General features: G+C 40.8%; 1 protein-coding gene and 1 non-coding gene across 8 annotated transcripts in view; both read right to left on the reverse strand.

The window, feature by feature from the left end:
* The window catches only part of chd4b (chromodomain helicase DNA binding protein 4b), a 40,732-nt gene extending 17,546 nt beyond the window's left edge, over positions 1-23,186 (reverse strand). For 3 of the 7 annotated variants that reach the window (XM_036135143.1, XM_036135138.1, XM_036135144.1), the window contains exons 1-28: positions 22,906-23,186; positions 22,349-22,615; positions 21,653-21,777; positions 18,944-19,189; positions 18,720-18,835; positions 18,516-18,615; positions 18,167-18,407; positions 17,941-18,062; positions 15,141-15,264; positions 14,798-14,970; positions 13,746-13,991; positions 10,491-10,694; positions 10,148-10,359; positions 9,715-9,846; positions 9,523-9,622; positions 9,213-9,404; positions 8,662-8,862; positions 8,403-8,540; positions 6,908-7,029; positions 6,612-6,785; positions 6,308-6,449; positions 5,845-6,094; positions 5,631-5,755; positions 5,447-5,539; positions 5,206-5,347; positions 2,461-2,630; positions 2,113-2,302; positions 459-545 (exon numbers count right to left, since the gene is read on the reverse strand). In XM_036135143.1, coding sequence (XP_035991036.1) covers positions 459-545; positions 2,113-2,302; positions 2,461-2,630; positions 5,206-5,347; positions 5,447-5,539; positions 5,631-5,755; positions 5,845-6,094; positions 6,308-6,449; positions 6,612-6,785; positions 6,908-7,029; positions 8,403-8,540; positions 8,662-8,862; positions 9,213-9,404; positions 9,523-9,622; positions 9,715-9,846; positions 10,148-10,359; positions 10,491-10,694; positions 13,746-13,991; positions 14,798-14,970; positions 15,141-15,264; positions 17,941-18,062; positions 18,167-18,407; positions 18,516-18,615; positions 18,720-18,835; positions 18,944-19,189; positions 21,653-21,777; positions 22,349-22,412 — 4,231 coding nt within the window. In that variant the 5' untranslated portion in view covers positions 22,413-22,615; positions 22,906-23,186. Of the gene's footprint in view, positions 1-458; positions 546-2,112; positions 2,303-2,460; positions 2,631-5,205; positions 5,348-5,446; positions 5,540-5,630; positions 5,756-5,844; positions 6,095-6,307; positions 6,450-6,611; positions 6,786-6,907; positions 7,030-8,402; positions 8,541-8,661; positions 8,863-9,212; positions 9,405-9,522; positions 9,623-9,714; positions 9,847-10,147; positions 10,360-10,490; positions 10,695-13,745; positions 13,992-14,797; positions 14,971-15,140; positions 15,265-17,940; positions 18,063-18,166; positions 18,408-18,515; positions 18,616-18,719; positions 18,836-18,943; positions 19,190-21,652; positions 21,778-22,348; positions 22,616-22,905 lie in introns of those variants that run through there. The other 4 variants (XM_036135142.1, XM_036135140.1, XM_036135141.1 and 1 more) reach the window with 4 other exon arrangements.
* Positions 4,902-5,011, reverse strand: trnal-caa. Its single transcript has 2 exons — positions 4,974-5,011; positions 4,902-4,940 (listed from the first exon to the last, which is right to left on the reverse strand). It is a non-coding gene; the product is annotated as a tRNA-Leu (tRNA).
* Positions 23,187-23,982: the final 796 nt, after the last annotated feature.

The following is a 23,982-nucleotide window of genomic DNA, read 5'->3' on the forward strand; positions in this document are numbered from 1 at the left end:
ACCCCATGCACCCTCCGTAGTATGTTCCATGTTTTTCAGCCTTACCTTATGTGGAATATTGTAAATATGTCTATAACAATGTGTGTATTCTGGAGCATGTAACAAAAGTAATTTCCCCCTGGGATCATTAAAGTATTTCTGAGTTTGAGCCTGTTGTGGATGCAGTTGTGTAATTAAAGAAGTTGCCCTACCAGATTAAATGTCAGTTTTTAGTCTTAGATTTTGTGAAATAAATTCCTAAATAAATGCAGCTTATAATCAGGTACGAGTTCGATATGCCCCGCGACCCCATGAGGGATTAAGCGGGTCAGAAAATGGATGGATAGAATGGATGGATGGAGCTCGATATATTTTTTTTTCTTTTTATGGCGCATTTTTTGACTGGTGCGACTTATAGTCCGAAAAACGCTGTAAAACCCACCTCTTTATATCAGCGGCCATCAGAGAGTGAACCATACCTTCAGAGCGTTCATCGAAGTCCTCGTCTCCCTCCTCTGAGGCCACCGAGTAATCAGACTGGTTATCAGACTGATCCTCCTGCCAGTCTACACAGAACAGAGAGAAATGGTTATGAACGGGAATATAAAAAAGGGCTAAACCTTTGTCCAGTTGACGACAAGCCAGTTACACTAAGAAATGACAAACATCTAGCTATCAGCTAGTTTCTCTGCTATTTTGTCTAAAACACATTCTGATTTTTTTTCTTCAGATACAAACAATAAAACTAAACTCAACCTAAAGTGAAAGAAATTTTCTTAGTATTACTAACTTGTTTTTATTCATTTCAATTTCAGAAGTTGTCATATATATATTCAGATTTGTGTTTTTTAATTAATTTTGGATTTTGAAGTCAAATGTGTTTACATGTGCTTTAAAGTTAACCGCCAATTTTCACATGCAACATTTGCAAAACTGTATTATATGCCCTGCTTAGCTGTTTTGCTAATATAATCCAATGTTTTTTTTGTCTTTTATGATTAAAACCAGAGTTAAAAGAGACGTGACTGCTGTAGTTCCCTGTCTGTCTGTGTCATGTGACCTGCACGCAGATCGCCGACATGTAGAGGAGAGCGTCACAGAGAGCAGTGGAAATTAGATTTTATGATGGTCAAAAGAAAAAAGCTAAACGTTTATCTATTAACATTTTCAGTTTTGTTGACACACAATTACCACTGAAAGCACTGAAAGACTTAAGCTGAATTATCAGTAAGTCGAACAAGGAGTAGACATGGTCACGTTAGCCTAGCATCTAACTGCTCCCAATGAAAACAATGTCAGCAGGAGCAAGATTTCAGCTTTATGGATTGTTTCAGGGGTGTATTTAAAAATATATATTTAAGCTACACTAGCTTTCCTAACATCTTTAACTTCTTGGTAGCAGCATATTCAAGTGGTCTTGCAGAAACTTTGGTTGGGAACAAAAAAAATAACTGTTCCTCTCAAGAAAAGCAAACGGGAAGCACTACGATATTGGACCGGGATTCAAATTCCTAATATTAAATAATCAGATTTATTTAACGGGAACAAGACCATGTGAAAGATTTGCTGTCAAGGCTGCTTCACGTTGTCAGAAGGTGGCGGTATTGACCTAATTAAATACAGCTGAAGCAGAGTCGATGGAAACGGCTTCAGCCAGAAAAGGTCCAAACTAAATCATCCTTTAGGAAAACATTTTTTTTATACCTGTAATCAGCTTTTTGTTAATAACATTTTTCTCCTCAAGAAGCAGAAACAGCTGATAAGTGGAGGATAAACAAATTTTTCCAAAAAAGGCATTGCAATCTCAACGTACGTGCTTAAACTATATTTAAGAGGTAAAGATTAACATAAGGTTTAGAAAAAGCTTAGGGATTTTTTATTTTAAAGTAAAGACTTTGTTTAAATTAAATTAGGTTTTATTAAACCTAGGTCTGATTGGCTTTATAAAGAAATATCACTAGTTTATATGTTTGTAATAGCTAAAAACCCCCCGACTAAACATAATTTTATACTACATCTTCCTAAGTTGTATAAAGTAAAGCTTTATGTAGCTCTTCTAACATGCTTAAACATTACACACACACACAGACACACACACACAAAGAAGAGGTTGCATTATATATTGTTCTGTACCCTGTCTTATACCTCGGTCCTCCTGGGAGCCGTCATTGTAGTTGACCGGCTTTCGAGTACGTTTGCCTTTGCCCAAATTACGGGCGAGATCTTCCTGTTGCTGCTCATAGTGGTGTCGAAGCAGTTTCTCCCAGTAGTCGGGATCAACGCTTTCCTCCTGCTTGATCACCTCCCTTTCTACCTCCTCCTCCTCAAAGAAAGAAGACATGTGTGGCTCACGTACAGAAAACACCTAACCTATTCAGTTTTATCTTAACACGCTTTAAGAATGCCACGATAGTAGGCATATCTTGGCTGTTAAAAAAAAAACTAAAATACCTATATTGGAGAAAAAGTGCTAGACTTTACCTCGTCATCTTCATCTTTGACCACATACTGAGCCACTTTAAAGGAGCTGAGGTACTCGTTCATGCTCTGCAGCTCAGTGTCCTCTGTGGCATCCTGGTTCCTGTCCAGCAAACGGTCAATCGCCTGGTCATCGTAGTGGATCACACTGCTGTCGTCCTCCTTGTTGTCTCCTAAAGACCAGGTGAGAAAAACAAGGAGAGAAAACAACACAATTTATACTCTGAGAGTCACCTGAAACACTGCAATTCTGTTCCAGAAAAGCCAGTTTCTCTAAACCTCTTAGCAAAAATCACTCGGGACAAAACTTTAGAAGCCGTTTAAAACATAGTTTAAATGCAATAGTTTTATTTTAGTTTGAATTTAATAACATATATTTAACTTATTTAATAGAAGTGTTTTCCAGCAGTAGTAAATGACCTGAGCATCTTCACACCTAGGCTACCTGATGGCAGCACATTCCTAAGGTACATATATTGAGCTTCCTAACAGGCACAAGCTACAGGTTTCAGACACATATTGGACGCAGTCTTTTCAAGCCAAACACCAATCAAATCAGCACTTCTGCATGACAAATGAGCTTATCAGTGGAAAATGTGAAACGAATTTTTGGATTTTAATTGGACATGTAATAAGCCACTTTACACTGCAAAAACAGAACTAAAAATAAGTTAAATTTTCTTATAATAAGTGTATTTCTCCTTGATTTGAGCAGGTAAATAAGACTATTTGCCAATGGAATAAGATTTTTCCTCTTAAAATAGGAACAATTTATCTCCATCATTTTATTTCAAGTGCAGAATGTCTAATTATCTTATTTTAGGAGTAAAGATACTCATTCCATTGGCAGATAATCTTATTTACTAGCTCAAATCGAGGACAAATAGACTAACTTTTAAGAACATTTTACTTGTTTATATATATATATATATATATATATATATATATATATATATATATATATATATATATATATATATATATATATATATATATATATATATTAGGGCTGGGCAACGATTAATCGCGATTAATCGCATTGTATTTACAAACTCCAAGAATGAATTCAAAAGTAGTGTAAAGAGCACTTTTATTTTAATGTTCTGCTGCCATATGAACAAAAGTGTTGTAACATTTGTAGCACTTATTTTACACTGGATATTTTCAACCCATCTATTGAATTTAGTGCACTAGTTGATCTTTTCTTCATAAGAGAACAGCAAGCACTGCAGCCAAAATATGGCCTTTTTTGACCTGCTGTATATTAGCCAGTCCCTAAGCTTGATGTATCATGAAACTGTTGACCTTTTGGGTTTTGTGGTTTTTATTTTATTATTACAATTTAATAATAATAATAATAATAATAATAATAATAATAATAATAATAATAATAATGTTATGTTCAGTGTTTTTTCGCTAATCCACCTCTTATATATTTCAATCCTTATGTAATTTTGTCTGTGTTGTGTGCACCTGCCTGTTGCTTTAATCCTATAAATTTCCCCGTCGTGGGATAAAAAAAGGATTAGCTAATGTTATCTTATCTTAAATAACACTTTTTAATATATGTACTGGGTTCTTTCAAGGTCTTAATTACATGTTATGTGTGGGCTCCAGTAACATCCATCCATCCATCCATCCATCCATCCATCCATCCATCCATTGATCTACCTGGATGTTCCCTGGAGGACTGAAACGCCTCAGTCAGAGACGTCTGTGGGTCTGTCGGGGCAATGACAGAAGTTTCGTCTCCTCTCTCCGTTTCTGGGGCTCGACGTTTTCATGTTTTTTTCACGTGCTTAGATAAATTTGTTGTGTTTCCACTGAAATGAACCGGCTTTTTACAAAACATACAGCTTGATTTCATTTACAGTATTAAAATAAAGCCAAACGGTGCTACTTCCTCTGTTCATGTTTTTTCGCTGCTGCGGTCTCTCTCAGCTGTTTGTGTGTTAAATTTGTGTGAGAGCTGAATGGGCGGGCCAGGCTGAGCCTGCGTGCTGATTGGCTGGCGCCGCTGAGCCATGTACGAGAGGGGAGGGGGAGCGGGAGAGTGCTGCCGTGTGCCTGCTGACTGACACTGACTGAAAGCATGTGAGCAACATGCGTTAATGCGCGATAAAATAAATATCGCCGTTAATAGTCTAATGAATTAACGCGAAATTAACGCGTTAACTTGCCCAGCCCTAATATATATATATATAAAAAAAACATATAATCATCTTTATTGTCATTGCGATATACATCCCAATGAAATTTGTTCTCTGCATTAAACCCATCCCCTTGGGGAGCAGTGGGCTGCCACGGCGCGGCCCCCGGGGAGCAAGCGGGGGTTAAGGGTCTTGCTAAGGGGGAGCCAGAGTGGCAGTCTGTGGGAGTTGAACCCAGAACCTCTGGGAGACAAGCGCAATGCTCTAACCACTAGGCCACCACTAAAATGTTGCTGTCAAAAGTGGGATTCGAACCCACACCTTCTTTCAGAGACCAGAAATCCCGCTTCACAGGAAGGTTTGTACCTTGAGTCCGACGCCTTAGACCTCTCGGCCATCCTGACAACTCCAAAATTATAACCCTAGGCCTCCCACACCGGTATTTGATCCACTAACCTCTTGTATAAGAGGCAGGGCCCCTTACCACTGCACTAAACATGAGGCAACATCTGGGGATAAAATGCTTTCAACGGAGATTATGGCATTCATGGAGCGGTAACCCTGAACCTTTTTTTTTTTTGGCCAAAAATGTTCTCACCCTCTCCAACTTCATCCTTGAACAACTCTTCGGTTCCAAACTTGAGAATGTCATCAAGTTCCTGCTTCGACATGGAGCCTGTCTTGGAGCCAAGTCCGGGCCGCACCACCAGGTGAGTGAGCATCATTTTCTTCTTTGCCACCTGACAATGAAGAGAAACACAAACGGCCAGTGAGCAGATAATCGAGAAACCCTTAGGTAGTAAAATAATAATAATAATAAGTTTTGCTTTTTTACAGACCTGTGTGATCCTCTCCTCAACAGATGCTTTGGTAACAAAGCGATAGATCATCACTTTCCTGTTCTGGCCAATACGATGAGCTCTGCTGAAAGCCTAGAGATAAACAGAACATTCAACCACAATCCAAATAAAAAAAAAAAAGCATACAAGCACATTTGAGGTTAGACGTGCAGATTTAATATACCTGGATGTCATTGTGGGGGTTCCAGTCAGAGTCGTAGATGATGACTGTGTCTGCAGAGGCGAGATTAATCCCCAAACCACCGGCCCGGGTTGAGAGTAGGAAAGCAAACTGCTGCGCTCCTGGAGCTGTTAGATTAAAGGGCAGACTTCAAATCAGAAAACCAAATATCAACCATCAAGAGGGGCAAAGATAAATACGCAAACCCACATCTCACCATTAAAACGATCGATAGCCTCCTGTCTCATGTTGCCGGTGACTCCGCCATCTATTCTCTCATATTTGTATCCCTCGTTCTCCAGGAAGTCCTCCAGCAGGTCGAGCATCTTGGTCATCTGGGAGAAAACCAGAACCCTGTGGCCTCCCTCTTTCAGCTTCTTCATCATCTTGTGGAGAAGCATCAGCTTCCCTGAAGCCTTGGTCAGAGAAGTGCCTTCATACATGCCATTGGGAAGTTTTGGTGCCTCCTGAAATACGAAGATAACCTTAGGTGAAATTGCTGCACTACAATTTGTAACTTAGTTTCCTTTCGTAATGTTCTGTTATAACGCAGTATTAACAACACTCAAAAACAAAACGCTGTTCATTGCCTTGATGCCCGCTTATAAATGTCTGACCAGGACTGCATGTTTCAGTGAGCAAGAATGACTGAATGTTGCAACATTGAGTGAAAAACGTACCGTTGCAGCAGCTGGAAAGAGGTAGGGGTGATTACAGCACTTTTTAAGGTCCATGACAACGTTGAGCAGAGATACTTGGTTTCCTCCTCCTCGAGTGTTCAACGCCTCAAAGTTGCGCGTCAGAATGAACTTGTAGTATTTCCTGGGTTAACAAAAGAAGGGAGGCAAAACAATATCTTGAAGAGAGTGTAGGAGCAGAGCTCACATCTAGCTATAGGTTGGATTTATGGTCCAGCAGCAGATAAAAAACAAACTTATAACCCAGTAAGGGTTTAAAGCCGTGAGCATTTAAAGGTGTTCTTACTTCTGCATGGGGCTCAGCTCCACTCGGACAATGAGCTCCGTCTTGGAAGGCATGTGTTTAAACACGTCAGCCTTCAACCTCCTGAGCATGTGTGGTCCCAGCATGTCATGGAGCTTCTTGATCTGGTCCTCTTTGGCAATGTCTGCAAATTCCTCCAGAAAACCTTCAAGGTTGCTGCAGAAAATAAGTCCATCATTACCACACTTTGCTGCTGGATGTTTTTTTTTTGTTTTTTTATATATAAGAGTACCAAGATTTAAAACATCAACATTCCCAATGGCTGCGGAGCTACTAACTTGAATCTCTCTGGGGTTAAGAAATTCAACAAGTGGAAAAGCTCCTCCAGGTTGTTCTGAAGAGGAGTCCCGGTCAGCAGAAGCTTGTGTTGCAGCGGGTAGTTGTTCAACACTCTGAAGAACTAAAAGAGAGAATAAAGACAAAACGATAAATCTTAAGACATTATGCTTATGAAAAAAAAAGGTATCATAAAGGAAAAAGCTGCATAGAAGAAGTTGTCCAACGCAATGTGCTTTACAGGATTAAAAACAGGAAAAAAAAACAAAAAAAAAAACAAAGCGGTTCAAAAATATGCCAAACAAGGTTCAAAGCACCGAAAAAAATAAATATATTGGTAGTGAAACCGATATTAGCATTATTTGTGGGAGTGATGGCCTAGGCTGTAAGTTTGCTGGTTCGAATCCCACAGACTGCCACTCTGCAGGATACTTAGGGGTCCGGGGGCAACACACAGTGGCAGCCCACTGCTCCCTAAGGGTGGATTCGATGCAGAGGACAAACTTCATAGGAATGTATGTTGCAACGATTAACAAAAATACTATCAATTTTCTATCATAGTAATAATAATAATAATAATAATAATAATAATGATTATTCCTAAACTAATGAAAACAAAACTAATAAAATCAATGAAGCATTAATCAGTAAAAATGGGAAAAAGGATTAAATAACTTGTCCTATAGGTGCGTGAGAGTGTGAATGATGGATTATAGTGTGAAGGACTAGTTAAAGCGCTGTACAAGTACAAGCATTTTTCCATTTAAAATATAGATAATTAGATAAATAGATTTTAATACAGACTCAAAGTCCAAATTACATAAAAGAGAAAACAAAAAAACGATAAAAGCATAAAAAGTACAATAAAAAACCCCGACTCCTAGCCCTTCAGAAGGCTGTCATACCAATGTCTCCAGAGTACAGATGAGTATTTTACTGCACTATATTTAACATTAGTCAACAGCAGGATAATTCTATCATTAGACTCGTTTAAACGACAAATACATTTATACATAAGCTTTCTTAAAAGCAGCAGTCAAAGTGCTGACGCGAGCCGATACAAACAGTTTACTGGCACTGGTCCTAATTAAGCAGTAATAACACATTGATGCTTTGCTGTATGTTTTAGCTAAAGCTAACTTTTGGAAATTTTTCCAAAATGTGCAACCCTAAGACCTGAGTATTCTGGGAGGCTCATACGATAAAACAATTTCTGATAACAAAAACTAATAATAAGGTCTTTGTAAACAAGTAATCCAGATATTAACAGGCGACCAGTGTAGAGTTTAAAGTGTGTCCTCTTAACAGTCTTTAACCTGAGTTATGAAGTAGCTCTAAATGAAAGAGCACTGCAATAGTCCCATCAGCGAGTCATAAGACCAAGAGTTATTGTCTAACTCCAGAAAATGTCTTTGAGGAGATAAAATCCACCAGCAGAGGTTTTGCTAAGCGAACTGTAACAGCATCAGTAATAGATCTTTAGGGATTCGTTGTTACCTTGGACTGGTTGTTTTTGAGTCTGTGTGCCTCGTCAACAACCAGGCAAGCCCATTCGATGGAGCCCAGCACAGCCTGGTCAATGGTGATCAGCTCATAGGACGTCAGCAGAACGTGGAACTTCACTGTTGAGTCTTTCTGCAAAGTGCATGGATGACGGTAGGGAGGCCTCAGTTATACGTTCAAACAAAGAAATAGCAATAGCACAATGAGATATGAGCTATCCCATCATTCCTGCCCTTTGATATCACCTCCCTACCTTCATCTTGGAGGCTTTTTTCCCTCCCCTGATGGCATTTCCCTCGAATGAGAACTCGTTCTCTCTGATAACGGCCCTGCTGTCTTTGTCCCCTACGTAGGTAACCACGTACATATCGGGGGCCCACATCTCAAACTCCCTCTCCCAGTTAATGATGGTGGACAGAGGAGCGCTGACCAGGAAGGGACCTTTGGAGTGACCCTGTTTAAAACAGAAAACAGAATTAGACTCGTTTGCAAGTTTAAAAATCAACAATGCTGAAGATTTAATGTCGAGTCATGGCTGCATATGTCTTTGCCTGCCTTTAGGATAGAGCTCCTAACTTAGAACTCATCCCCTTTGTTTGACAAAGTTAGTGTGTGTCGTATGTCTGAGACCCCACCGCCATCACTGAAGGATAGAGGAGGGCAGACTTGACAGAATGGGTGCTCCAAATTTAAAATCCATTAAAAAAAAGTTATTTTGTTGCCATGCATCTGTTCTTCATTCAAGAATAAAGCACATGTTTAATCATATAAATGATAACAAGGGTTGTGACTCTGGTTTCTCACCTCCTTATACAAAGAGTACAGGAAGACAGCCGTCTGAACGGTTTTCCCCAAACCCATCTCATCGGCTAGGATGGTGTCGGTGGCCTGAGCCCAGGAGAACCTGAGCCAGTTCAAGCCCTCCAGCTGGTAGGGATGCAGCGTGCCTCCGGTGCTGTCCAGGTAGTCAGGCTGCCGATCAAACTTGATGGTGGGCTGGGAGGAGGAAAATAATCAGTGAGCCAGCGGGTTTTACTTAATGCATGCAGATAAAACAGCATATATATTTATAGAAATATTTTATTTCCTTCAAAAGTAGACAAAGGACACTTACGTCTACAACTGGATTAGCAGGCGGCCGCTCTGCCTTTTTCACTTTGACTGTTTTCTTGAGTTTCTTGCCTGGTCTCCCCTCCTCTCCCATCATCAGCTCTCTATTTAGTCCAGGAAATAAACGACAAACGATAACCCACCTTGAACTATTTAGGTTAAAATGTTTCCTTGGATAGGACGAGCACCTCCATACCTGTGATTCCAGTATATCTGTTTGTACGTATCGTACTCGGGAATGTCCATGTCTTCACTTTCCCAGGTTGACTGGTCATAGGGGAGATCTCTCCATTTGATCAAGTAGTGAACGTTGTTCTTCTTATCAACGCTAATATTGAAAAACACAAGAAACATAGTTTATGTCTGGAAAATGTATCTGTTATTACATTTAAATTACATTGTAATCGTGCTTAACCCATTCAACAGCTGCTAATTGTTTAGAAAAAGTTTCTGTAAGGGAGAATAAAGTGTGTCGTAACTTTCTACTGTGACTTTCACGCTTGTATTTGAATTACTTTGGCTTTTAAGCAATTAAGACAAACCTAAAGTTGTTGCAACAACAATCATTGTTAAAGTAAAAACATCTAATGTCTTTATGCTATAGAGTCCGTTTCACCCATATGTCCCACCTGTGATTAAGGATGCGGTGGATCATCAGCCACTCCATTTTAACCCCAAAGCGGCCAAACTCCTCCTCCATGTGGACAAACAGCGGATCTTTGTTCTTCCTCTTGGTGCTCTTGTCGTCGTCGCCTTCACCTCCAAAGTCCACAGGTGGAGGTTCATCCATGTCGGTCTTCCTCTGATAGTTGCGGAACATCACCTGGCAGTTCAGCTCCAGCTGGAGGGACGCAACAATATGGTTTAAGCTGCTGTCATTTGATGGGGAGAAAGTGTATTTAACTCTCATATTATAGAAGAGTTGCTTCAACTGGTAACATTTCCATCTACAACTTTTGCGTGTATTTGTACCTGCAGCTCCAGCACCCAGGAGCAGTGCCAGTAGGACATATTGCACCATTTGACAAAGAACTCCCTCTCCCGACGGCCAGCCAGAGGAGGGGGATCGGGGGCATCGGCAGGCAGGTCAGCAGGCCGGGGGACAGGCATGGAGGCTGGAGGTTCCCCCCAGCGCCATGTTAAAACCTTCTGCACTTTTCCTTTCATCGGAGGACACTGGTGGGACATAGGAATGGAGGACATGTAGGGAGTCAGGAGGCTAATAAAAAATAACTCATGCCAGCAATGAGAAGCTTTTCGAAAGGACGGTGATGGCCTTGAGTCATCCCTTACTCTTACTTATTATATTTTGCTTTCAAGGACCCCAATTTTCTGGAAATCCTGAAAATTTTCCTTAACAACGTTTTCTTCTACCATTGTAGAAGAAATCGTTTATTAAGCTACTTAGTTTACTTTGATTTATGCAGCAATTTTAAAATATGAAAGGTGCTTATAAAAGGTAAGAAGGTAAACACAAACCGTAAAAGCACAGTCAATAAAAGTAAAAACACAATCCATGAGCTAAAAAGAAGTGCAAATGAATAAAAACAAGTAATATTGACATAATCAAACAAGAACATAATATTAATATTAAACTGGTAGTTAATTATGGTTTAAAAAGGAAGGAGCCAGTTTTGTGTCTACACGTGAAAGTTTTAAAATTAGATTTTTAAGCAGATTTCTGTAGCAGCTTGTTACAACGACAGTTTGTTTCTGATTTCTTTGGTTGAATCAATACATTAAAGAGAGAGAATAGTTGTTTTAGGAGTAACAAAAGTGTTCCCAACGACCTATTACCTGGGGAAAAAAGGGCATGCTGGAGAGTAGAGTTGGGCAATTTATATTTTAAGGACACATGAGAAGACATTATTGATGTTGAGGCCTTGATCGATGGCTAAACTCAATTATTCAAAATATATATTTGATAATGGAGACTAAACATGACTTTTAGCAGCCACTGGTAACAGCAGTCACTGCACCTGGACAAGAAACTGTGACATGCCATAATGATAACTGAACCCGTATACTACCTTACTCTAAATAATAATAATAATAATATTTTTAAAGCAACGAAAAAAGTGCAAACCTTTGTATTTTATCTTATTCTGGTAATGGTATTTAAATGAGAAGAACAGCAGTCTTCTCTACAAAGAGACCAACTTCACTATCAACTTCAGTAAATTAACACCTAAAAGAACACCTGCATGATACAAGGAAACTGGATTGCAATATAATCGATTTCAAATTACATCCTGTATTAGTTGGTCTTTTTAGCATGAGTCGACATTATCACACACTTGCCTTCGAAATAAACGCTGTTTCTCAATAAAAGCATGTTGCTTGCAGAATTTACACCCAGCACAGTGTAACTTTAAGCCACTAGGGGGCAGTAGACCTGTAAGTTCCAGGTTTAGCGCCCCTGGAGGCCACATGCAGCATTGCACTGTTGCAAAATTAAACAGTCTCCCTCCGTGTTTTGTAATCTGATAGCAGACCACTTTGGACCAGCATATTGAGAAATCATGGAGTTACTTAAGGACATGGCCACATTTACCCCTCTACATTATGTCCAACAACGGAGAAGCAAAAATATGGCTGATCAGGTGAGTGTCCTATGTGATGTGTTGTGTTGTTATGTAGCGTGGGTTATGGCCGGGAAACTATTCAACGATGGATCCGACCTCCTCAAGTTATATAGGCGAGCTTTTGAGCAGTGCAGCGCGCATGGCACATTGATACCGAAAAAGTGCTGTGTATTGACCAGAAAAACAGTTATTATACCTCAAATAAAGCTAATATTTGGGTAAAAATGTACACAATGCGGTTTTAATTTCAGAAACTGTACTGACCACCACAGACCAATCCGCGGCATCTCAGTGCAGGATGTCTGTTGTAGTTGATCGACTAAAAGATGAAGAACATCGCTAAGGTTATGCCAGGTCTTCACTGGACTTTTGTGTTTGTGTGTTTCTTATAGAAACGACTTTCAGATTCAGTTTATCTGCTCTCTCTTTTTTTAAGGCCCAACGCCTTGTTTTTAGTACTCTAATTCTCCACCTTCCAGCTTTGTTTAAGCACAAAATGCACCTTGTGCTCTCATGGTTGTGTACAAGAACCGGAGAGTAAATGAGTGAAAAAAACTGAGCCAAAGAACATTTTTCAAAAGCCCTTCAGAAAGTCGGGGGGAAAAACTGGCCAAGACTGAATTCACTAAAAGAACCCACAGACTGTCAAGCTTGTCGGAAGTAGGGCTGAACAATTAGTCGCATTTTCAATATAGTCGCGATTTAAAAAAAACGCAATTTCCAAATCGCAGAGTCTGCAATTTTTGGCTATGTAACAATTAGGGAATTGGACACGTCCATTAGGTGTTAGAAATATGTTTGAAGTGGGTTTGCCTCCACATGGAAGGGAAGACAGTTGCAGCAGTGAGATAATCTAATTTTATTACTTGTTTTAGAGTTTATATAATCATACATAGCATTAAGTACAGGTCAATCAGTTTAATACATAGACTTGTTTGTTGATTGCACTTTATGTTCAACAAGGATTGATGTCCAAATCAACTAAAAGCTGTTCTCTTGAACAATATTCTGATTAATAGAAACATTAAAAGTTCTTGTTTTAAATAGTCCTTGTTTACAAACATCTTTATTTAGAGGCCATTTTTGTTGCTTGTGGTTAACGCAGAGAAAAGTCAAAATTGCAATTTTGATTGAAATATATTGTAGGCAGAACGCAATCATTTCTGCTCTGAGTTTAGATGCTGCGGGTCTTTTAGCAACTAATCTGCACAGCGAGGAAACAAAATGATTTGTTGTTTGTATATATTTAAAAACACTTGATAAAATAAACTGGGGAAAAAAAAAAAAAAAAAAAAAAAAAAAAAATCGCATTAAATCGCAATAATAAGAAAAGAAAAAAATCGCAATTAGATTATTTTCCAAAATCGTTCAGCCCTAGTCGGAAGCAAATAAATAAATAAATAAATAAATAAATAAATAAATAAGGTGTAGTTTAAAATGTTCATATAAGACTGTTTATGTAAGTGGCATGATGAAATAGTCTAAATCACATGTGCACAGTTGGTAAAGTTTATTTATAGAACAATTTGAGAACTTCTCCTGATAAGGAAGAATCAGTTGATTAACTGCAGCAGAAAACTGTAATTTGCAATCCAGATTCAGAGACGTCGGCGCATGCGCAGACCCCAGAGTCAGTGCTCACCTTGCAACGAGGGCAGATCCACTCTCCGTTGGGAATCTCAGGGAGAGGAGGGTTCAGGCAGTGGATGTGGTAGGAGGAGGGGCAGGTGTCACAGCAGAGCAGCTCCCCGCCGTCCTTACACACCCTGCAGAACTCAATGTGGTGGTCGTCCTCCTCCTCCATGCCGTCGTCTCTCCTGTCGTCATCATCCTCCCCTTCAGCCTCGGACAGATCATCTCTTGCCTCCCACTGGATCCCCTCCTTCTCCTTGGTGTTGGAATCAGAGACATGAGGAGGAGGTGGTGTGTGTGTGTGTGTGTGTGTGTGTGTGTGTGTGTGTGTGTGTGTGTGTGTGCGTTGGTGGGGTTCACACAGGCAGGGATGGTATGCGGAAAGGAGTGAAAAGAAAAGGGAGGGGTTGGGGGGGGGGGGAGTCAGGAGCGAGAGGGGTGGGAGGGTGTGGAGCGTGCATTGAATGCGTGTGCATGTGCAGTCAGAGGGAGGGAGTGGGGGGACAGGAGGAAATAGAAGATGGAGGGTGAGATGTATGGAAGGGAAATAATAATAATAAAAAGAAACACAGAGAAATTGAATGTTAGGAAGAGACAGAACAAAAAAAGAATACAATGGTTAAAGCCAGAGCTACACTGCAAAAAGGGAACTAAAAGTAGGTAAAATCCTCTTGAAATTAGTGGATTTCTCATTGATTTGAGCTGGTAAATCAGACTATTTGCCAATGGAATAGGATTTTCGCATTTAAAATAAGAACAATTCATCTCCATCATCTTATTTCAAGTGCAGGGTGTCTAATTATCTTATTTTAGGGGTCGAAATTCTCATTCCATTGGCAAATAGTCTTCTTTAGCTATTCAAATCAAGGAAAAATACATTAATTTCAAGAAAATTTTACCTACTTTTAATTCCCTTTTTGCAGTGTAAAAAGTCAATTTCGTTTAAAACGTCCAGTTAGTGTGGTTTTCCAGGAAGTCGCTGAAACACTTCTGATTTCAGAATCAAGCTCACAATCCTCAAAGCTCCCGTCTGCGTGGTGCTGGCGATTTTTTTTTACTCACACAGTGCGGACAACTCCATTTGCCCTCAGGAGCCTTCTCCATGTCCGGGTCCAGACACACCATGTGATAAGCTCTGGGACAGGTGTCACACAGGATGATCTCTCCTCCCTGCTGGCACACCTCGCAGTAGTCCTGGTGGTCGGTCTCGTAGCCGTCTCCGTCTTCTGTCTCCACTGAAAAGGGGCATTTTCAGAAAAAAAAAAAAAAGCATGAGAAACAAACAGGTAAGTGAAAACAGACGCCACCTTAGCCTTAACTTTAATGATAAGGGACATCCTCCTATATTAAGCTTCCCAAAGTCTAAATATGAGGTACCCAAAGCTGACTCCCCTCCCCCACAAACCTTTCTTCTTCTTTTTTGCATTTTTGGACTTCTTCTTAAGACGGCTGCTGCGGTTGGAGCCATCGGACACCGAGAAACTCCCGTCATCGAAGTCACTGTCGCCATCGAGCTCGTCTTCGTCGCTCTGATCAGATACAAAGGCAAAAGAAGACAATCCCTAAAATTGGTGGGTGGCTTTCCCAGCAGTTTTGACAAGCACTTCAGAAATTTGAGTACAAACATTCACACTGGTCGCCCTAATCTTTAGTTTCCTCCACAGATTATCAGATTTAGGTCAGGCTTCTGGCTGGGCCACTCGTAAGGATGGGAAACTGCACTGCAAAACGGGAACTAAAAATAAGTAAAATGTTCTTGAAATGAGTCTATTGTCCTTGATTTGAGCCGGTAAATAGGATTATCTGCCAGTGGAATAAGATTTTTGCACTTAAAATAGGAAAAATCATCTCCGTCATCTATTTCGAAGTGCAGTATGTCTAATTATCTTATTTTAAGGGGTCTAAATACTCAATCCATTGGCAGCTAATCTTATTTGCAAGTACACTGGTTTCAAGACAATTTTACTTACTTTTAGCTATGTTCAATTGCACTTATTGGTCCTACTAACGTGACGCATTTGCCTAATGACGTCATCTACATGCGTCACGTTTTGGTTCACAACATATCCAAGATGGCCACGAGGAAGAAGCGGTCCAAGCTCGGGGCAAATTACAACGTGTGTGGAGCTTCGATCACAAGAAAAGGAGGAAAGACTTTCCAACAAGCTCAAACTTTCATCGCACAGCAAGCAATTAATCTGCACTAATGTAAAGGTCTTTGATTCGCTGCTTAGCAACGTTAGTGACTCTCAAAGGAGGGAGCTTCTCCTGCCTTAAATGTCCGAGGTAACGTTAAACTCCTCCAGGTTCTTTCGATCGTATTCATCTTAGCGCCGTACTGTATGATTAATCTCCATCTGATTTAGTTGGAGAGGACTGTCAGAGCGAGGCTGAGTCTGGCATAACCCTCTGCTCCCCTTTAATCGAGGCAGAGAGAAGTGAAATGACAGAGGTGAAAATTAACCCAGCAGTGACTGGATGTGTGGTGAAAAGTTTGCACTCTTTTGCCTCGGTGGAAAACCCCGGAGTTTGGGCAGGATAATTTGATGCATATCGTCTGACGTGTTGTCAAAATGTTGTATCTTATGCAGCTCTGTTTTATTATTTAGTCCCATTACATAGTCTCTGTAGGGAGAAGACAAAGACTCTCAACTCGAAACACCAGTAGACAGTTTAACAAACCATTTCATCCCTGCTTGGTATGGGATTGAAAAGAGCAATCTGATCTCAGATGTGTGAAGCATGTCACGAAGGCCGCCGCCACAGCTGATGGATAGACAAGTTTTCCTCGAGACCAATATTTAACTGTAACATTACCGAACACACAGGCAACAACAGAGGCAAGGACTTAAATTTGAAAATAACTCTAATCGTAGCAAATTGGTGTTTGTGAGCCCTTTTATCGGGGCTTTTGTTTTTTTTTTTTAACGCTGTCAGGACTGGGAGAGACACGGTGGCAGGCAGATGAGGATGAAGAAGATGACTATGCCAGTCTTGCTTGTTTTAGTAAAGGATGATGGGTAGCATGGATCATTCCACTATTTCACCTTTGACTGAAACTTAGATGACAAGTTGTGGTTATATGTATAATTTTAGAGGCCTCCTAATGATCAGCAAAACAAAGACAGCCCTAGAAGAACTTCCCCATGAAGGAGGCAGCAGCAGCCTCCTGTCTCTGTAGCACAGAGAGCAGAACAAGAAGTCCAGCGGTATAGAAGTCTGCATCCCATTCCTACTAAGGACAGCGCCACCCTGTGGTGGTGAATGACGAAGGACAAATCGCAGAAGTATCTCTGCGTTCAAGCGTGTCATCTGATAGGGTGTTTTCCACACATGGAAACAACTTAACTTAACAAAGATCCAGCATCCTTCCTGAAAAGGCAAACATGCTGTTTTTCTGCACAACACTGTTGATGCGCAAAGGTTCACATTTGTAGTTGTATTTTATGTTAAAATGTTAATTTGATAGAGGAATTCTTTTTTTTTTTTCCCTTCAAGCCAGCTTTAATTTTGTTCAAATCGAATGCAAAACGTTGGTGCAAACTTTAAATTAAAGAATTCCCTGCAACCAAACCCACTGATACTATAATTTCTTCCCCAACTCAACGACAATCGATAAGTGAGATCGATTCCAGAATCAGTATCGCTAAATCTTTATTAAAACGTATAAAGCTTTTCCAAACCTGAGTGGATTATTACAGACTATTCAAATCAGTATTTAAATCAGACTATTTAAATTACCAAGACATGTGGTGCTTTGTTTTCCATTTAAACCAGACCCAGTTTTAAACCCTGATCTAAGATGGTCTAAGCTAGATAAAGCAGTAGCGAACTGGCCCTCTTCTGATTTCTCAACATGCTTTGATCTAACTGTGGATACATGCAGAAGCTCAAACCCTGAAGCAATAATTAAGTTTAGCAAATATTTAAGTTTCATTCCAACAAAACATAGATAAAAAAATCCCTTTGTTGTACAAAAATCTGAATTGTATTTCTCTAGACAACTAAGGTATAAAATCTAGAAACTGAAATTTTATTTTTCCACACTCAATTTTCTATACTCGTTCATACTTATCTGGAATAAAAGCAATTATACGATCACATTAAACACTCAATACTAGGAGGGAACTTGTTCGTTAGCTTTGTGTGTCGTTCTGATGTCCTGTGACAACCAGCAGTAGAGAAGGAATAAACAAATATCTTACAGAGGAGCGCTTTCTCTTGCTGTTGAGGCCGCCTAGTTTGATTTTGAGCGGCGCCACCTTCTTGGGTTTCGGCTTAGGAGGAGGTTTGGGTGTAGGCTTTGACCTTTTACGAGCGTTTGGACCTAAACAGAAACAGAAGTAAAAATGCATTTTAAAAGCACTGATAGTTTTAGATTTTAAAAAAAGTTTATCTAACTTTGTACAATATTACGTATATGTGCTTTACCTTTTCCCTCCTTGGTCTTAGCCTTGCGAAGAGGAGGCGCTGGAGCTGGTGCTGGGGGTGGTGCAGGTGTTGGTGCAGGAGCAGCAGCAGCAGAGACGGGAGCAGGGGCAGGAGATGGAGTAGTTGCAGGGGAAGCAGCAGGGGCGGCCTCTGCACCTCCATCAGGCCCCACAACCACCATGTTTTCCACTGCTGCAGCCACATTGGCGGCTGCCAGGGCTGCATTGGCCGTAGCACAACCCTACAGGGGGTGGGGTGGTGGGGGGGCACAGTGTGAATTTCTGCTTTCTAAAGTCAAACACTCAAAATAACAGAACATTTATTTGAGCGTTACTTATAGCTGTAATACTTTTAGAGGGTTGTTTGTGCTGAACTCTCTCCACTTAGCCATCATTAAGGTCATCATCTTGGAAACAGGGATTTTGGGATTCTTCGCTGCAATTAAAGGCCTAAGAACAAATTTTACAGTAATTTTTTTAACTTTATTTACACCTTTACCGTTGTGAACAAAAAAAAAAAAAAAAAAAGAAAGACAGGATGTTTTTTACCACACCTAACAAACTGGCTGAAGGCCTTGTAGTTAGTGAGGGAGCTGTAGTCTTCCTGCGTAAAGACATGATCAATGTCTTTCATGCCCCAGGCATCCAGCAGCTGGGCGGAGCTCTTCGGCTGTGATAGGAGCAGAAGAATTGAAAAACAAAGCCGGTCAGAGGGAATGTAGTCCTCCAGGATCTGCGTACACTCCTTCCTTCCACAGGGGTGATAACGAAACCTTACCTGGCAATCGTCGTCGTCGTCGTCGTCGTCCTCCGGTTCTGGATCTTTGCGTTTGCTCTTGGAGCCTCCTTTCTCTCCTGCTCCACCTCCTTTTTTCTTGTCTTTTGCAGAGCTCGACCGTTTCTTCTTTTTTCTCCCAGGGGCGTAATCGCTCCCTTCACTCTCCGACCGCATACCTCCCTCATCTGCATCCCTCTCTGCCGCCTCCATTCCCATCAGGTGCTCTGGGGAGCTGACCGGCAGTTCCTACAAAATAAAGACCCACTTTACTAATTACAGAAGGATGCAGCTCCTTGCAAAGTTTTACAAATTAGAAATATTTGTTTTCCATTTGTCTCTCGTTGAGGTTATGATCCTCTTTTAGGCTTCACTAATGAAAATTCAATGAGTTCTGCCCTGTTAATGAATGAAACACTACAAACTAAGTAATATTAATTTGCAATAAATTTTATAGGCCAATCAATAGAACATTTATTTTTTAATGTTTATTTCTAAGAGTAGTAAAATATAAAGACAGGTTTACTGGTGTCAAATGTAAGATACTGGTGTTTTCTTAGCTTAAGAAAAATGCAAACAAAAAGTAGCTATGTTTTTTTAACTGCTCATTAGGCATAACATACATTTCTGTTTTATGGAACAATAAATGTTTTAATGGTTCCATTTATTGATGAAATATTTCACAATACTCCATACAGTAAAAGTAATCAGCCATTTTACGCCCATATGATAAAACTATTTTTGTAGCTTCTGTTTATTTGGTTTACTTTAATGCTTGCCGTTAACTGCAAAGTACAGATATGTTGTTTGGTCTTAGTTTTCACCATTTTAAAACAAGATTTACACATAAAACGTCATTATTATCTTTATTTTATACAAATTATATCTCATTCTGGATTCCTGTAGGAATGTGCAGTTGACTTTGTGAACAAATGCTCAATTATAATCAAAATATCCTCCTGTATTTGTAGACAGATCCAAGGTGGGATGTGTTGATTTCAGAAAGCAGAAAAAAAGACATTAAATAAAATCACACTAACCACATTCCTTTGCTTTGCTTGTGATTGTGATATTTCATATATTATATCAAGCACCCAGCCATAACAAGTCGAATGACCCTAACAGAGTCTAGTTTCTTTGAATGGTCGAACTTGCTACCTGCGTTCTCTAGTCTTCCCCATTTATTCACCAGTCACAGACAACAACAACAAGGAATCTTCTTCCTTTTCCACTTCGGTTCGTAAACTACCCTTTCTGCGATTATGGTGTTGCAGCCGGAAACCGGAAATTCTGACCTCTGTCCTCCTCGGAAAGTCGATAAAAATTTTTGAGGAAGATTGTCGTATCCAATATGGCAGCTCCTTACAGTAAGCTGTGATGAATACAGCTTTATTTTTTACAAGACACAGTTGTAAGAGTGCGTCTAAAAATCAATGTTACATGTAATGGCTGCAACTCTGAACTAAGATAATTAAAAGTGGTGTTCGCATGTGTAAAGTACAGCTTTAAACAAGGTTTGTAAGAGGTACTACAAAACAAAACAAAAGCTTTCCTGGCTGTCGGCATATTGGCATCCTGACCTTCTGTATTGTTTTTATTCTGACGTCCAGAATTCTCCGCCTGCGTTAACAGGAACGCTGTTCGCTCGGATCAAAGCAAAAACAAACTTTGTTCTTGCTACATCAAGAAACAAGGACAAATGTATTGGTTTTCTTGTGCTATAGTCGGTAGAACTGGCACACAGAATAGGCTGAGTCCGTCCGGACACAACCAGGATTCGAACCCGGGACCCTCATTTTAGAGACAGTGATATTAGTCAAAAATATATCTGTATATATTAAAAAAATATTTGTATGATTTGTGACTCCATTGTGTTGAATATTACTCCAATTTTCAGTGTGACTTATATCTTGGCATGGTCGTGGGTTGAAACTAGGGGTGGGTATTACCAAAGAAGTCACGATTCAATTCGAATCACGATTCACATGCCATGATCCGATTCTATCACGATGCATCACGATACTTGAATTATTGCTATGTATCGCGATGAATTACGATATTTTCACTGAACACTGTTAGAAAAAATACAGCCATTACCAGTGGCTGACTGGCTGTGTATGATCTGGATAGTGTCTTCAATTGATACGTATCTGAAAGAAACTGAATTCATACATAGCCGTATTTATTGAAACGACTTTTGGAGGTATTGCCATGAAAACAAATATTACTATTACTGGAGTGGACACACTGACAAAAAGTGCTTAGAATTTATAAAACTTAAAAATAACAAAATAAAGATAATCCGTGCAGTTTACATGGCCTCAGTGGTCCTTTAAACTAATGAAGTTGTATTCCACTTGTTTTTGGCTGATGTTTGACAACCATTCATGCAATTTTATTTTATTTTATTATATTAATAATCGATACTTGGCGTCAAGAATCGATGCAGTAGATCGTGAAAAATAGAATCGCGATGCATTGTCATGACGATTATTTTGCCCACCCCTAGTTGAAACATAGAAGTCCTTTTCTTTTAATGGGGTAAAAACTGTGCGCATACAAATTTTCAAAAGACAAATTGCCCGTTTGAACAAACTGACTCCACTGTAACTCTACACTTCCTTATTTTTTTTTGATGGGTACCTCTAAAAATAAATAAATAAATGAATAGTTTAAATATCCAGCTGCAGCACGTGAACTTTGCAAGCTCACCTCCCGGATGGGCCTTTGCCTCTTGCTGCTCCTGCTCTCTCGGCTGCTCTTCTTGGCTTTCTTCTTCTTCTTAGACTTGGGTACCTCATCCAGGTCGGAGACAACATCCTCCGGCTCCTCCTCATCTGCAAGGGAGGCATGTATTATTAATTATTATTACTATTATTATTACTATTATTATTATTATTATTATTATTATTATTATTATTATTATTATTATTATTATGTCGTTATTATTAGTTTCAGGAGAGAAAAAGTGGTTGCGGGCTGGAGGGGGGGGGGGGGGGCACCATGAACGCGCGCGGCTCTATCTGGCACGACTGGGCAAACGGCTGTGCGCGCGCGTGCACGTATGTCCGTGAATGCCACAGCAGCAGCACTGGTTTTAAACTTCTGTCACTTCCTAACGCTAAAACGCACCAAAACAACTTTAACAACACACGTTGATAACACGTTGATGACGTTTTTTTTATTTTGCGAGTAATAAATAAACCAAACTCTGAACACTTGCTTTTCCCCAAGTTAGCTAACTAGAGCTGTCATGGCGAGTGACCCGAGCCGAGCCGAGCCGACTGCTCCCGGCTAGCTTCAGCTAGCATCGGCGGTGAAGCTCAAGTTACAGAGATGGACCTTTCTTCGGAGAAGGGAGGGAGGGAGAGAGAGAGAGAGAACGAGGGGGGAAAACAGCGAGCTTACCGTGAAGAATTGAATGCTCCTCTGCCGCTCCAAAGTCGTCCCTCTCATCTTCGCTACACGACATTTCCCCCCTCTGAACGGTCCGGTTTTATTCCTTTGCAGGGTGAATTAATCCCACGTAAAACCTCGCTCGCCGAGGGAGGAGGGAAAATGACGTGGGACTGGTGGAGAATGGACCGGGGGGTGTCCAGGAAGGGAGGGTAGTGTGTGAGTAGGGGGGGAGGAGGAGGAGGTGGTGGTGTTGGAGGGGGGGGGGGACGCTTGGTGCTGGAAAAAAACAAATACATTTGATTGGCTGGAAGCCTGCTCAGTTGGATTTATAATTACACACACACACCACTAAATTGTCCACCTGTCAAACCAAACAAGTTATTATTATGCAGGTAGATCCCAACAAAGGAGGGGAACCAACTTAACGGGTGACATTTACTCAGGTTATTTAAACAAAACAAAAACAAAAAAGAGCCCCTCTCGTGCACAGTGTCATGTGAGAAGGGTGCATCGAAGAAGAAAAGTTGAAGCTGTGAAATCCATGCCTTCACACATTGGAAACTTACTGTGGCGTGCGCGTAGTCCCGCTTCGAGGTGTGCTCCCTGCTCTCGGAGCTGCAAATAAAACCCAATCAGGCCGCTTCAGCTCCCGCGGCGTCCGTCCCGGAGGCGCTCACTCATTTATTTTCCCCCCTCCACGGGTGATATTCCTGCTTCTCTTCGCAATGACCCCCCCAAGACACGCGGCTCGGTCCCCCACCTCTCGTTTCCCCCTACCTTACAGCCAGCGCTTAGCTAACATCCTCACAAACACACAAAGGGGGCAGACATCCCATAATAATCCCCCCCCCACCTCTCCCTCCCACACGCACGCAGGACTCTGCATAGTTACCTCGCAACGGACAGACCATAATACTCAGGCTGCCCCCACCCCCCCCACCCCCTTCCACCACGCGCACGCGTGCACGCACTCCGGGCTTAGACGTGCATGCACTATACCCATGCACATGCACGCGTCTTCCCCTTTCCACTGGAAGTCCCAGCCCCCTTAGCAACCCCGTTGTCATAGTGACCCCCCCCCCTCCCTCCTTCCCTGCTCTCCTGGACAGACCATAATACTCCAGCAGTAGAAGCATACATCCCATAATATACAACGCCTAAAAAGACAACAACAAAAAAAAAAAAAAGAAGATGGCCCTTGGAGGAGCTCAGGTCCTGTGGCGACAGACCATAATACTCACCGGGCATCCGGCTGGCTATGAGTGGACAAGACTGAAAAAAAAAAAGCAAAACAAAAACAAACCGGTGATCATCAGACAGGTAGAGCGTGTGGTACCAGGACCCTGCAGCTACCTGAGACCTTCACTGTTTGCTCACAATTAGCCCCGAATTGATCAAGAGGATCACACCCGACCAACAGGTGTGCAAAAAAACACAAAAAAAAAAAAAAAACACAATGAGGAGTGTGGGTTGGAAGTTGTGCATTCACACAAAAGGCTGCCTTCAGTTTTAGTTTGTAAAGCCGTCAAAAAAAAAAAAAAACCTAAGCTGCACTTGCAGGGCTGTCAAAACTGCAAGTTTTGGTTTCACCTGTGAAAGATTTCCCCAAACTCTTGCCGCATGTTCGCCTCACTCACGCCAGA

The sequence above is a fragment of the Fundulus heteroclitus genome, chromosome 3, assembly GCF_011125445.2.
Source record: "Fundulus heteroclitus isolate FHET01 chromosome 3, MU-UCD_Fhet_4.1, whole genome shotgun sequence".
NCBI classification, from domain to species: domain Eukaryota; kingdom Metazoa; phylum Chordata; class Actinopteri; order Cyprinodontiformes; family Fundulidae; genus Fundulus; species Fundulus heteroclitus.